General features: G+C 44.4%; 1 protein-coding gene across 1 annotated transcript in view; it reads right to left on the bottom strand.

Moving 5' to 3' along the window:
* Positions 1-3,293: 3,293 nt before the first annotated feature.
* Positions 3,294-13,110, bottom strand: part of Plb1 (phospholipase B1) — an 89,545-nt gene continuing 79,728 nt past the window's right edge. The window contains exons 44-45 of the mRNA XM_070025290.1: positions 6,023-6,097; positions 3,294-4,452 (exon numbers count right to left, since the gene is read on the bottom strand). Of these exons, the coding sequence (XP_069881391.1) occupies positions 4,258-4,452; positions 6,023-6,097 (270 nt within the window). The 3' untranslated portion in view covers positions 3,294-4,257. The remainder of the gene's footprint in view (positions 4,453-6,022; positions 6,098-13,110) is intronic.

Genomic DNA, 13,110 nt, shown 5'->3' with positions numbered 1-13,110 from the left:
GTTATGATATCTCATTTGTAAGGATTTTTCTCCATTTTCTAATTAAAAGACTGCTAGCTTCTATAATTCCACATACACACCAGCAAAGTAAATCTTAGTCTCAGTTAATTTCTGAAAGCAGAGATTATTAACCAGAAATAGCTGAGTTCTTTAAACCAATTGGAAGCAGAAGAATGAATGTACCATCATTAAATTCAATCTTTTCTATATTTTTATTTCATGCCACAGCCACTTGCAATTTGGTACAATTCACGCTGGAATCATTTGCTATTTTCTTTCTTTCTTTCTTTCCTTCCTTCCTTCCTTCCTTCCTTCCTTCCTTCCTTCCTTCCTTCCTTCCTTCCTTCCTTCCTTCCTTCCTTCCTTCCTTCCTTCCTTCCTTGCTGGTCATGGGGCCTGAACTCTGGGCCTGGGCACTATCCCTCAGCTCTTCAGCTCAAGGCTAGTGCTCTACCACTTGAGCCACAGCACCACTTCCGGCTTTTTCTGATTATGGTGCTGAGGAATTGAACCCAGGGCCTCATGCATGCAAGGCAAGCACTCTACCACTGAGCCACCTTCCCAGTCCTCTTATTTGCTTTTTTCTATTGTAGGGTTATTTCCCTACCCTGGCCACTAGTCTTCATTTTGAATTCATAACTTCTATTTTTTTTGGGGGGGGGGGTCCGGTCATGGGGCCTGAACTCTGGGCCTGGGTGCTGTCCCTTAGCTCTTCAGCTCAAGGCTAGCACTCTACCACTTGAGCCACAACGTCACTTCTGGCTTTTTTTTCTGCTTATGTGGTGCTGAGGAATCGAACCCAGGGCCTCAAGCATGCAAGGCAAGCTTGCTCTACCACTGAGCCACCTTCCCAGCCCTGAATTCATAACTTCTATTGTTTAATGAAAGAGTAACTCTTCTGATTCTTGGTTTCCTCCTCTGTAAAAAAAGGGTGATAACAGAGATGTATGGAGTTTCTCTGCTGTGCAATATGGTACCTGGCCTGGCAGAAGCACTTTATGTCAGTTCTTAATAATATAATTTTCTTTGCAGGAATCTTTTATAACTAATGGTTATAGTCTAAAAGCAAAGGTAGCCTGGTATTACAGCTGACCTATGGGGTCAGTACTGACTGCTTTCCTTTTTCATGATAGTCCTCTCATCCGTTTGGATCATCCACCCTCATTTTTCTAGCTATCCTGTCATCTCCTGTTTATATACTCATCCATCTTTCACCTAGATGGAATTTCTCCACTCTCAATGGCCTTTGGGCATCTAACCAAATCATCTCTCCATCTTTCAGAGCTCAATTAAAGTTCCAAAAGCCTCGATGAAAGATTTTTATTCTTTTCTTTTTTCTATCTTCTTTCTTTTTTTAATTTTCCTTCCTTCCTTCTTTTCCTTCCTTCTTTTCCTTCCTTCCTTCCTTCCTTCCTTCCTTCCTTCCTTCCTTCCTTCCTTCCTTCCTTTCTTTTTCTTTCTTTCTTCTTTCTTTCTTATTCAAAGGCCTCATTGGGCACACTACAGAGCATAGCTTCCTCAGCATTTGTTCACGGTATGTCTTTGGGTATTGTCTTAACTAGAGTTAATTCTTTCCTAAAAGAAAACAACACAGCACATATCCAGCATAGACTTCTTGAGTGCCCCTTATCTGCAATGCTTAGTGCCAGGGGTATGTTAGGTTCTAGATTCTTTCTTTTAGTTTTTTTGAATATTTGACGTTATGTGCGAGATGTCTTCAGGATGACACATAAATCTAAACATGAACTTCATTTCTGTTTCCTGTATACCTCATACACATTGCCTGAAGGCAGTTCTAGACAATGTTTCAGTGCACCTGTGTTTTGACTGGAACCCAACACCTCAGGCAATGCGTGGAATTTTCTACTTGCACTGTCAAGTTGGTGCTCAAAATGGTTGAGGGTTTTAGAGCATTTTGTATTTTTGGATTAGGAATGTTTCCCCTACAGAAAGCTATCAGTTAAAGCAGCTGATTGGTCTGTGTCTTTAATTTTGAGCTTTTTGGAATAAGGCAGGTGGGAGTTGGAGCCTGGCTTGTGCTGCTGTTTCCATAGAATTTTTTCTTTTTGTTTCTGTCTAGCCCAGGATCACTTGTTAGATTCTCTCCGTCTGGATCATTCTGGAAGTATAAATTCTGACCCTCCCTTCCCCCCTGTCCAAGTAGAGGTAGATTTGCATTTCTGATTTTCTTACTTCTGTGAACCAAGGACAGCTACTAGAGGAGTGGGGACTTGCAGGAATAAAAGAGGAATTTTTTGTTTTGTTTTGTGCCAGGACTGGGGCTTGAACTCAGGCCAGCACTCTACCAGTCGAGCCACAGCTCCACTTCTAGCTTTTGGTGGTTAATTAGTGACAAGAGTCTCATGAACTTTCCTAGCTGGGTTGGCTTTGAACCTCAATCCTCAGATCTTAATCTCCTGGGTGACTAAAATTACATGCACCCAGCAAGAGGTGTGGTTTTGAATGATTATATGTGATGGGTCATCTTTGGTGTGTCACTACCTAAAGCCAGAAGCCCATCTACAATGTGTGACTCAGTCATAGCATTTTTACATTCAAAGGAAGGAGTAAGGGAAAGTATGCTGTGTCTAACATTTATCAAAACAATGTGAAGCCCAGGACACTGAAACAGTTTTGGTAACTCTATCTTTCCATAAAATAACTAAGATGGTAAAGCCTCACAAGAGGAAACAGAATCTCATCCATCGGCTCCTGCCCAATCTCCCAGACCTATCTCTAGATCTTCCTCCCTCCCCCCCTCCCCCAACAGGCTAGGCCCTGTCCCAGCCCTTCATAGAAGAAAATGATCCATTTTAATTTGTATAGTATTTTAGAGAGACAGAGCACTCCTAATCAGTTTCTCAATTTTTCAAAAGTGCTGTGAGATCAGCAAAATGGATATACTTATTTGAGTTTTACAAATGTGGAATTTTGGTGGAATGATGTTGGTGCAGGGATTTAATAACCCTCTGGGGATTCTAACTCGGGTTCTTGGTCACTGTAGGCTTTGGGGCCAAGAGAGACAAACAGATGGAGCCAGGTTCTTGTGGCTCACGCTACCTCAGGAGGCTGAGGTCTGAGTATCACAGTTTAAAGCCAGTGTGGGCAGGAAAGTCATGAGACTTTTTAATCTCTAATTAACCACCAGAAAACTGAAAGTAACACTGTGGTTCAAAATGGTAGAGTGTTAGCCTTGAGCAAAAGAGCTCAGACAGCACACAGGTCCTGAGTTTAAAAAAGAAACTGACAAAAAAAAAAAAAGAAAAAAAGAAAGAAAAAGGGATGATGTCTTGTTTGTTTTTATTAAAGTGAAATTTACATGGAATACAGTCGACTAATTGGAAACAAATGTATCAGTGCCAAATACTGTCCCCATTTCCAGAACATTTCATTGCTTCCTCCAGGGTGTTTTGTATAGAGCAGAAATGAGAATCTCTGGCCTTGCTCCTAACACGGCTCTCTGGGAAGTAGATTATATTTTCAGACTCTTTCTAGCTTTCTCTCAGAAACCTGCTACTGTACAGCCAGGAATTATTGCCTAAATTTAGCATTAAGAAAATCAGGTTGAAGGAATATGATATATTCATATCCCAGGTCAAAATTGCTCTCTTTTAGTGAAGCTTTTCCCAAGCAGTTTCTTACCATTTCCAAAACAGACCCATCTTCTTATAGACAGCCAGGTCTTAACTGAATGCTATGGTGTAGCCTCTTGTTTTTTGTTTTTTTTTCTTTTAAAGAAGTTGTCTTCTCAGCCAGGCTGTGACATGCATAGCCTGCAAGGAACACAATGCTCTCCATTGTCCCGGGCACCAAACAAAATGGGCGATGAAATGGTTGAATTGCACAAAGGGCTAGCCAGCTCCAAAATTCCATCTAGTCCTTGGTGTAGTGTTTGTCTTTCCCTTTCAACTGTGGGTTGTCTCAGGGCTGAGATGGGCTGGTGTGGGCTCTGGGCACTTGGGCAGCTCTGCATGAGATGCAGGACCAGACAGGCTCTGGCTCCTACATCTGTGCACTCAACAAATGGAGGGGTGAGGACTGCAAGTATGAGGAGCCAAGAACAGAACAGCTCTGACCTTTCTTGAACTTTAACCAATTCTTGGAGCACAGGCCTAGAAGCAGCTTTGGTCCCAAGAAGTCATGACAGTTCCTCTGGCTGCTGATGTCACCAGGTGTGGAAGCAAGGCCATCTGTGATGGCTAGGGCTGGTCAGGAGTGTGTGGCTGGGAAATCGAATGAGGATCAGTTCACTGGGGCCTAGAAGCGGGCAGTGCTCTGGCCTGTTGGAGAATTTTCCCTTTGGCGAACTCTTTTCCACACTGTCACTGTGAGGATACCCAGGACCAGGCCACCTATTGCTACAGTTGGCAGGGCCCAGTAGAGCCAGTTGAAGGCTTCAGACTGGTCTGGGAGTAGCCTGCTATTCCGAAGGGTGTAGAAGAAAGGGCTATCCTGGGGAGGAAGGAAGAGGAGAGAGAGGTTAAGAAGATCCATCGACCCATCCATCTACCTAAGTCTCCATCACTGAGAGGGAACAATACATCTTCACAGCTCTCTTCCTATTGTAATTCTCCTCCATTTACACTATGCCAGGACCTTCTGTGTGAGGACAGAAGAGGTCTCTCAAGTGGCTAATAACCAGCAATACCCACCTTTTGATTTCTCACCAATAGCTCCTTTCCTATCAAATCTTGGGAGATAAGGAACTGTCAGGGGATCATTATTGGAAAAGAGTCCTAGGGACCCAGCACTTCTGGGTCACTTCTGGATAGCTATTCTCAGCCTCCTGTTCAAGACTGCCCAGGGATCAGGGAAGGTTGATGAGGTAGGACCACTGGCTTTATGGTGGCTTAAAGAACCCAATGAGAGAAGGCCAGGAGGGGAGACATCTAGGTTGCCCTCATGAGGTCCTTTTGTTCTGTCTCTTTCAGTGGACACTGATAAGTAGCTGCTCTGTGGGGCTGAGGCCAGGAACTGTGATAAGCACTTGAGGGCTGAGATGAAAGTCTGTGTTAATTGCCCAGGAGGGAGATAAGACAGGCATAGAAGCAATCACGTCAAAGGAGAATAGATGTAAGCAGAAAAGGGAGAGCAACGTAGGTGTGGCAGGGGATAGGAACTGTAGAATAAACATGATGGAACCATAGCTAAGGAAGGCAGTGTAGTGCCCAGAAAGAGATAACTGTTCTCATAGGCAGAGATGAGGGTGAGCTGCAAGGGGCAGATGGCAGAAGTAAAAACACTGACAAGGAGCCAGGGACTAGAGGTTCATGCCTATAACCCTAGCCACTCAGGAGGCTGAGACCTGAGGATTGTAGTTTGGAGCCAGCACTAGAAGACAAATCTGAAACTTATCCCTAGTAAGCAAAAAGCCAGTTTTGCTCAAGTGGTAGAGCACCAGCCATGAGCCAAAAAAAAAAATCCAAGTGAGAACCTGAAGCCCTGACTTCAAGGCTCTGAGTTCAAGGTCCTAGTACAGACACATACGCACACATGACATGGGAAAACGGGCTCCTCTGAGATGTGGCTTCATTTGCCAGTAGTGTAGAGTGTATAATAGCAGGAGGGCTGAAGGCAAAGGGGGCCAAGGAAGAATTTCAACAGCCTTGGCCAGACTGGCGTTGTCTGGCAGCAAGTACAGGATGATGGGGAAACATAAAGGATTGCTAGAGAGACAGTAGACACTTTGTAGTGGTCCAGGTGAGGGCAGAAGGCATCTTCCAATCACCAGCCCTTAGTAAAATGCCCAGTAAGTGGGGGGGGGGGGACCTTGCATATAGGAGTTAAAACTTAAGGTTACAAGACTCCTTAGAAGTTCTGAGTGGTTTAAGGCACTTGGCCAATGCTTACCAACCTGCCTCTCTCCTTGACTCTTCTCCCTTCCCTACTCTGTGGCAATATGGAGAGGGGAGACTTAAGATCAGTGGCAGTAAGCAACGGTACATTTAGGTATGCCTTCAGGTGGCTGAATACCTCCCTCTCCCCCAGGCATTCATCCAGGACAGGTGGGGTGTTCACTCACAGGAGATGGGCACTTCAGTTTGGCTCGGCTGTAGGTGAAGTTGTTGGAGGTTGTCTTTTGGCCCACTGGTTCCAGCTAGATTAAAGAAAATAAAGACAGCTTGATTTCTTTGTCAGAAGAGGTGGCTCACGTGGATTTCTTCCCTTTGGAAAGAAAGGATGAAACCGGAAGTGTAGTGAGTCCTGTGGCTAGGCCAGCATTATAGCCAGAGTTGGACCTGACTTTGGACCCACACAATGAGGAGTCTGTCCTGGCTGGGTAGGACTCTGAGTGGAAGCCCCCTGGATTTATCAGTGGGGAAACAAAGGCTCAGGAGAGATTGACCAATCCAGAGTCCACAGTGAGTTTCTGCAAGAGTTGGGACCAAGAATGCTCATTGCCTGTTTTCCCTCGTGGGTGGCTGTGATTGCAGACACTGTATTTTCAATTTGATAAAATGGTGATAATCATATTTACCAACTTGTCCAAGTGTGTGGAGCGAGTCAATTTCAGGAGAACTTCGAAAACATATTGGTTACCATGACATCCTTACTACAGTTGGCTTGCCAACTTGAAGAAATTGGAATTTTCTCACTTGAACTATTTTATGTGGTTGTCACATAGATGAAAACATTTACTCAAAATATCCCTGGGGACAACTGTGGTTCTGTGGGGTTCTGCTAAATACTTTCCACCTTAGGACCCCCTGTGAATAAATGAGAAGCTGCTCCTCCCCATCCCTGAATCTTTAGCCAGCAGCCTATCCCCAGGGAACAGCCAGGAAGAGCAGACCTGGCACTTACCTAGCCACAGGTTCTGTCCTGAGCATCAAACTTGTACCCATCATGTAAGATGCTTCCTGTCTGGCCACCAGGGACAGCCAATGAGGGAAATCTTAGTACTCCATATATACTGCTGAGCACACCCTGCTCATAACCTCACTGCTGTCTTAATGCCTTTCCTAGCCATTCCTTGGTAACACCATTAGAGGAGAGAGGGTGGCTCTCAGTCTGGGAGACATCATGGTGATTGTATTCTTGCAGGGTTCTGGTCTGCCGACAATGACTGGGCAGTGCCAGTCAGGCACCTTCCCTAAGGTTGGAGACGTGTTAGTGTCCTGAAGAGTCAACATATGGTTGTCATGAACATAAAGGGAGAGGTTAACAGCACAGCATGTGTGAGCCAGAGATGGCTTACCTTTAAGACAGAAATATTTTCACTTTCTTAGATCTAAAAACACATAGCTGAGTTCTAGTGTAATAGAATGACTCAGGAACCGAATGAGGGCTAAGGACAAGTTGGCTGATTCTCAGGGATGTACCAGGAACTAAGTGGTACCCAGGAAGTCTGTGATCTGTACATTTGATGAGTATATCAATTTCTCCTTCTTTATGGCTCTATCAACTCATGCCTACTGCAACCTCATCTCTTCCACCTTCCCTCTCCTTGCTTTAGAGTCCTTCTGCTTCCTTAGCTACGGCTCCATATGACTTTCTCCAAGTTTTCTATAGTTACCGGCTGCCATTTCCAACCTCCTAGTCCCTCACCTGCTCATTCTAATTGGTATGGATAGGACTATGGCCGCCATCATGTGACAGCAGCAATGGTCAAGGTCACCAACAACCTCCGTGTGGCCAGATTCAGTGTTTTTAAAGTTTTTTTTGTCTTCATCTTGTCTGGCTTCTCAGTAGAATTTGTCAAAGCTCTCTCCACTACACCATGACAGTCCTCCGCATTTCTTCACCACTCCACTCTCTGAGCCATGTCCAAGTGGGAACAAATGCCTTAGGGTCAGCTCTCAGTAAGTCCCATGGTTAGGAATACTTTATGAATGCTAATAACCCTCTTAAAAATCTCCAGACTGACCTTGACCCTATATAACAGCTTACCCAATGCCTGTGTGTGGCTGTCTGGAAGACAGCTCCTATGCCTTGTGTTCAAAATAGAACCCGACTTTTCTACCCATCAACCATCAACTATCAACCATCTACTTAGTTTCTTAGATTCCAAATAACTATCCTTTGTTTCTGTTTTCTCTTATCCATCATCCAGTTCCAAACACATCCTAAATGACCATGACTCTCCTCAACTGCCATGACCTTGATCTCAAGCACTTTTGATTCTCACCTGGATGAGAGCAGCCTCCCACTCTCCTTCTATTTACACAGCAGCCAGAGGATAATGACAGAGCATGTTGCTCCTGTTTGAGATCAGCTGGCCCCTGCCTGCCTCTCTGATCTGTTCATTTGTTTCCAGTCACACTGGCCTGGAAACTCCTTAGATATGAACTTGAAGTTCATTCCTGACCCCAGGCCCACTTGGGTCCTAGTTCTCCCTGGGACATGAGACCCCAGATTTCTGCCTTCCTGGAAACCTCTCAATATCTAGGTTTCAGTTCACATGTCATGTCTTCAGTGTAGACTCCCTGCCTCCTACCATTACTTTACATCCATCCTCACTTGATTTTTTTTTTTTTTTGTCGGTTGTGGGGCTTGAACTCTGGGCCTGGGCACTGTCCCTCAGCTCTTCAGCTCAAGGCAAGCGCTCTACCACTTAAGTCACAGCTACCACTTCCAGTTTTTCTGGTGGTTAATTGGAGATAAGAGTCTCCTGGGCTTTCCTGCCCAGGCTGGCTTCAGATCTCAGCCTCCTGAGTGGCTAGGATTACAGGCATGAGCCATGGGCACCCAGCCTGCCTGCCTTCCTTCCTTCCTTCCTTCCTTCTTCCTTCCTTCCTTCCTTCTTGTGTTTTCATCCCAAACCGTATCAGATGTAAAGCTACAGCATCGTGCCAACTTTTCCAAATATTTCTTACGGGAATTTCACCCCTCAAGTCACTTCCTTCCTTCCTTCCTTCCTTCCTTCTTTCCTTCCTTCCTTCCTTCCTTCCTTCCTTTCTTCCTTCCCTCCCTCCTTCCCTCCCTCCCTCCCTTCTTCCTTCCTTCCTTCCTCCCTCCTTCCCTCTTTCTTTCTTTCTTTTCTCTCTCTTTCTTTCTTTCTTTTCTTTCCTTCCTTCCTTCCTTTCTTTCTTTCGTTCTTTCTTTCTTTCTTTCTTCTGTCTTTCTTTCTTTCCTTTTTTTTTTGCCAGTCCTGGGGCTTGAACTCTGGGCCTGGACAGTGGCCCTGAGCTTATTTTGCTCAAGACTAGTGCTCTACCACTAGAGCCACAGCACCACTTCTGGGTTTTTTTGAGTAGTTTATTGGAGATAAGACTCTCATGGACTTTCCTGCTTGGGCTAGCTTCAAAACACGATCCTCAGATCTCAACCTCCTGAGTAGCTAGGACTATAGGTATGAGCCACTAATGCCTGGCTAGGTTTTCTTTTTTTTTTTTTTTTTTTTTTTTTTTTTTTTTCAGATAAGGGGTTTATTCAGTAGACCTGCTGGGACCAGGCAAGGGTGGCACTCCACGTGGCTGGGAAAGGCCTGGGAATGAGAGAGAGCTGGGAAGAGAGGAAAGAGAGAAAAGAGCAGAGAGAGGGGTAAGAACAGTAGCACTCACGTGGTATTCAGGTAAGGGGTAGACCTGCTGGGACCAGGCAAGGTTGGCACTCCACGTGGCTGGGAAAGAGAGAGAGCAAGAAAAGAACAGAGAGTGAGCTAGAGAGCAAGAAAAGAACAGAGAGTGAGCTAGAATAGAACAGAGAGAGCAAGAAAAGAGCAGCAAGAGCTAGAAACGAACAGAGAGAAAAAAGAGAGGAGAGAGAAAAAGAGCCTGGCTAGGTTTTCTTATATGGAGATTTTTCAGTTACCTTGTGGAGGACAGATAAGGCAGTGGTTCATAAACCTTGCCATTAGAATCATCTAAAAAGTTTTCTTAAAAAAAAATCTAAGATCTACTCAGAATAATTGTCAAAATCTCAGGGGATAAGCCTAGTCACTACTTAAAAGCACCTCTCTGCCTTTTTTTTTTTTTGTCGGTCATGGGGCCTGAACTCCGGGCCTAGGCGCTGTCCCTCAGCTCTTCAGCTCAAGGCTAGCACTCTACCACTTGAGCCACAGCACCACTTCCGGCTTTTTCTGCTTATGTGGTGCTGAGGAATCGAACCCAGGGCCTCATGCATGCAAGGCAAACACTCAATCACTAAGCCACCTTCCCAGCCCCACCTCTCTGCCTTTTTTTCCAGAACATTCACTCCCAGGAAGAAAGACCTTCATGCTGACTTCTAACACTAGATGACAAGATGCTTGCTTTTGAAATGTATGTGCATATCTGTTTATTTGCATATTGTTGAGGTTGCAAATTCTCATGGCATAAAGTGGTAGGGATGCAGCATTATGTTGTTGGGAGCATGGTGAGGTTCCAGTTTGGGAGTATTATAAATAGTGTCGCTGTATGTATCTTTTGGTGAATATATGTGTACTTTTCTGTTGGGGATATAGCCAGCAGTAAAATTGTTGGGTCTCAAGAAATACCAACATTCAGCATTATTAGATATGCCAAAGTGTCTTCCAAAGTTGTTGTAGGCACTCATTTTTCAAAGTCTCCAGATGATACTAATTTGTAGTCAGAAATAAGAATTTCTGTTCTAAGGGCTATAGGACTGGGGACAGGGATGATGGCAACTAGAAGTGGGAACTATTAGTTGGGGTTTCTAAAGAAGAAGAGATGTCATGCACTAGTAGAGAAAGAAGTCTCAACAAGAAAAGGAAAATATTTTATAAGAAGACAAGCCAGGTGCTGGTGGCACATGCCTATAATCCTAGGTACTCAGGAGGCTAAGATCTGAGGATCAAGGTTTAAAGCCAGCTCAGGCAGAAAAGTCCATGAGATTCTTGTCAGCAAAAAACCAGAAGTGGGGCTGTGGCTCAAGTGGTAGAGTGCTAGCCTTGAACAAAAAGATCTCAGATGGATGGAGAAGAATGGGGTAACATTGATTAACATGCATTGTACTCATAACCTGACTTATAGAATTGTAACCTCTTTGTACATCTACTTAACAATAAAATTAAAAGTTTAGGAATAGCACCTAGGCCCAGAGCTCAAGCCCCAGGAGCTGCAGAGAGAGAGAAAGGGGGGGGGGGAGGGAGAGGAGAAGAAAGAGGAGGAAGAAGAGAAGAAAAAAGAGGAGAAGGGGAGTTCAAAATCCTAGTGATTCAAACCAAACAACAGAGACAAAAGAAGAAGAAAAGAGGTCCTGATGATGCTTATGTGTCTGGCTTCACTTTTACACCAGTCTCCAGGGAAGGAGGTGGGAACTATTAAGAGGAGAGAGGTGAGAGATGAAGCAGTTTATTGTGTTGTTCCTGGTAGGGGACCCTGGGAACATCCGCCAAAGCCTGCAGACACTATGTCATAGGACTCTAATTATGAGACATGAATTCACGAGCTATATATGTGCTTATCAGGTTGGGGGCAGAAGGAAGGTTGGGGTTGTGGCCAGGACAAGACGTAGAAAACCTGGACTCTTGTCCTTCTTGAGCCATTAACCAGCTGTGTGATGCTGGGAAAATTGCTTCATGTCTCTGTATTTTCATTACAGAATGTTCTGGCTAAATGACCTCTGGATGTGTTCCAGCTCTAACAGCCTATTTATTTGATGTGACTTGAGGGGTGAAATTCCAGTAAGAAATATTTGGAAAAGTTGGCACAATGCTGTAGCTTTACGTCTGATACGGTTTGGGATGAAAACACAGGACTCTGTAATTCTTTTCCTAAATTATATTATAGGATAAGAAGCTCATGGACGATTTTTGTTTTACTTCTCTGTGTTTTTGTTATTTTTTTTAAATTTGGGAAAATGGTTGGGGGATCTGTGGACAGTTTGGCTAACAATCCAACTCCTGGCAGTGTGTTCACCTTTTGTTCTCATAGCTGATCCTGCGTTTGTGAAACAAAACCTCTCACCTGGCAAATAAAAAGAACTATTGAGCTGCTTTGGAAATGAAGGCTAGAGCGGCACTTAATTACACAAAGAGGGACCAAGGGACACAGTCATTTCCCAGTTATCCCTATAACCATCAAGCCTGGTGGGGTTTCCTCTTTAATCAGGTCTGGAATACTACTCAGCCTATACATTGATGGTCAGGTTGGCAATATAGGCCCAAGGGCTTAGCTTTCCTGGCTCTTTTTGTTTTTGTTTTTGAAAATGTAGCTTTCCCTGCCATCTTGGGGCAGGAGCAGTGGTATAACAGGGAAACTAGATTCTCATGCTTCGAGGGGGTGGGATTTAAAAAGGAATGAAATCATGACTATGTTACTGAAGGAGACTGGCCTTCAAAACAAAATCTCTACAAGATATGTAACTGGTATTGGGATTTCTATCATGCAAACTTGGTTTTTTAAAAAAACACAGTCGGGATTGGGTGGAAAGCAACTCAAACAAAACTTTGGTGGCAATTCAGAATCCTGGGCTGAAAGAGTATGATGGTCATGTTTAGATTTGAGCAAAAACCCAAGCTTTTAGATCTGGATTCATGTCCATTGACAAGAGGACAGAGTTTTCAAAGAAGAAGGTAAGGTCTCTGCCCCCTTGGTGGGACCAGAAGCAAGGTTACCTACTCGCCAGACATGGCTACTGCCTACTTTTCCTTCCAGAAGATGCTCTCAGCATTTCTTCTTTCATCTCTTTGATGCTGGCTTCAAGGCTGATGTCAACAGGAGGAAACCCCCAGGGCAAAACAAGTGGAGGAAAGCTGAGTCTAATTAAATAGGTCAAGGATAAAACCTGCTTACATGCTGCTCTGAGTGGAAGAGGTTGCTGGAGAGGAGACAGGGGTGGCTGTAGCTAGAGAGAAAGTCAATATTGTGAGTCAGCTGAGAGAGGCACTGGACATGTTGGTAAGATGACAAGTATGGGAATATTTGTACAGTGGTGCTGGCAGAGATGTCATGGACTTGAAACTGCAATAAAAGAGCAGGAGTATAGACTGTTCCGTCACCATGGGAGAGATGAGGGAACATGTGAGTCAGAATGGGCGTTGGGTTACACACTGAGCCTAGATCAAAGGAAGCCATTGGATGAGGAAGGTTTTTTGTTTGATTTGTGCAAGAGGATACAGGTATAGGGGCCAGAACAGGTCAAGCATTACAAATGCAGTTGATAGGGAAGAAGGGAGTGGCCAGCCTCAAAGAGCAGAGCCGAGGCACAAGATCAAGTATCCCTGTG

Source organism: Dipodomys merriami, unplaced genomic scaffold, assembly GCF_024711535.1.
Source record: "Dipodomys merriami isolate MVZ:Mamm:240054 unplaced genomic scaffold, mDipMer1.0.p SCAF_17, whole genome shotgun sequence".
NCBI classification, from domain to species: domain Eukaryota; kingdom Metazoa; phylum Chordata; class Mammalia; order Rodentia; family Heteromyidae; genus Dipodomys; species Dipodomys merriami.
The sequence above is the reverse complement of the archived record's forward strand: the minus strand, read 5'-3'. Positions and strand labels throughout refer to the sequence as shown.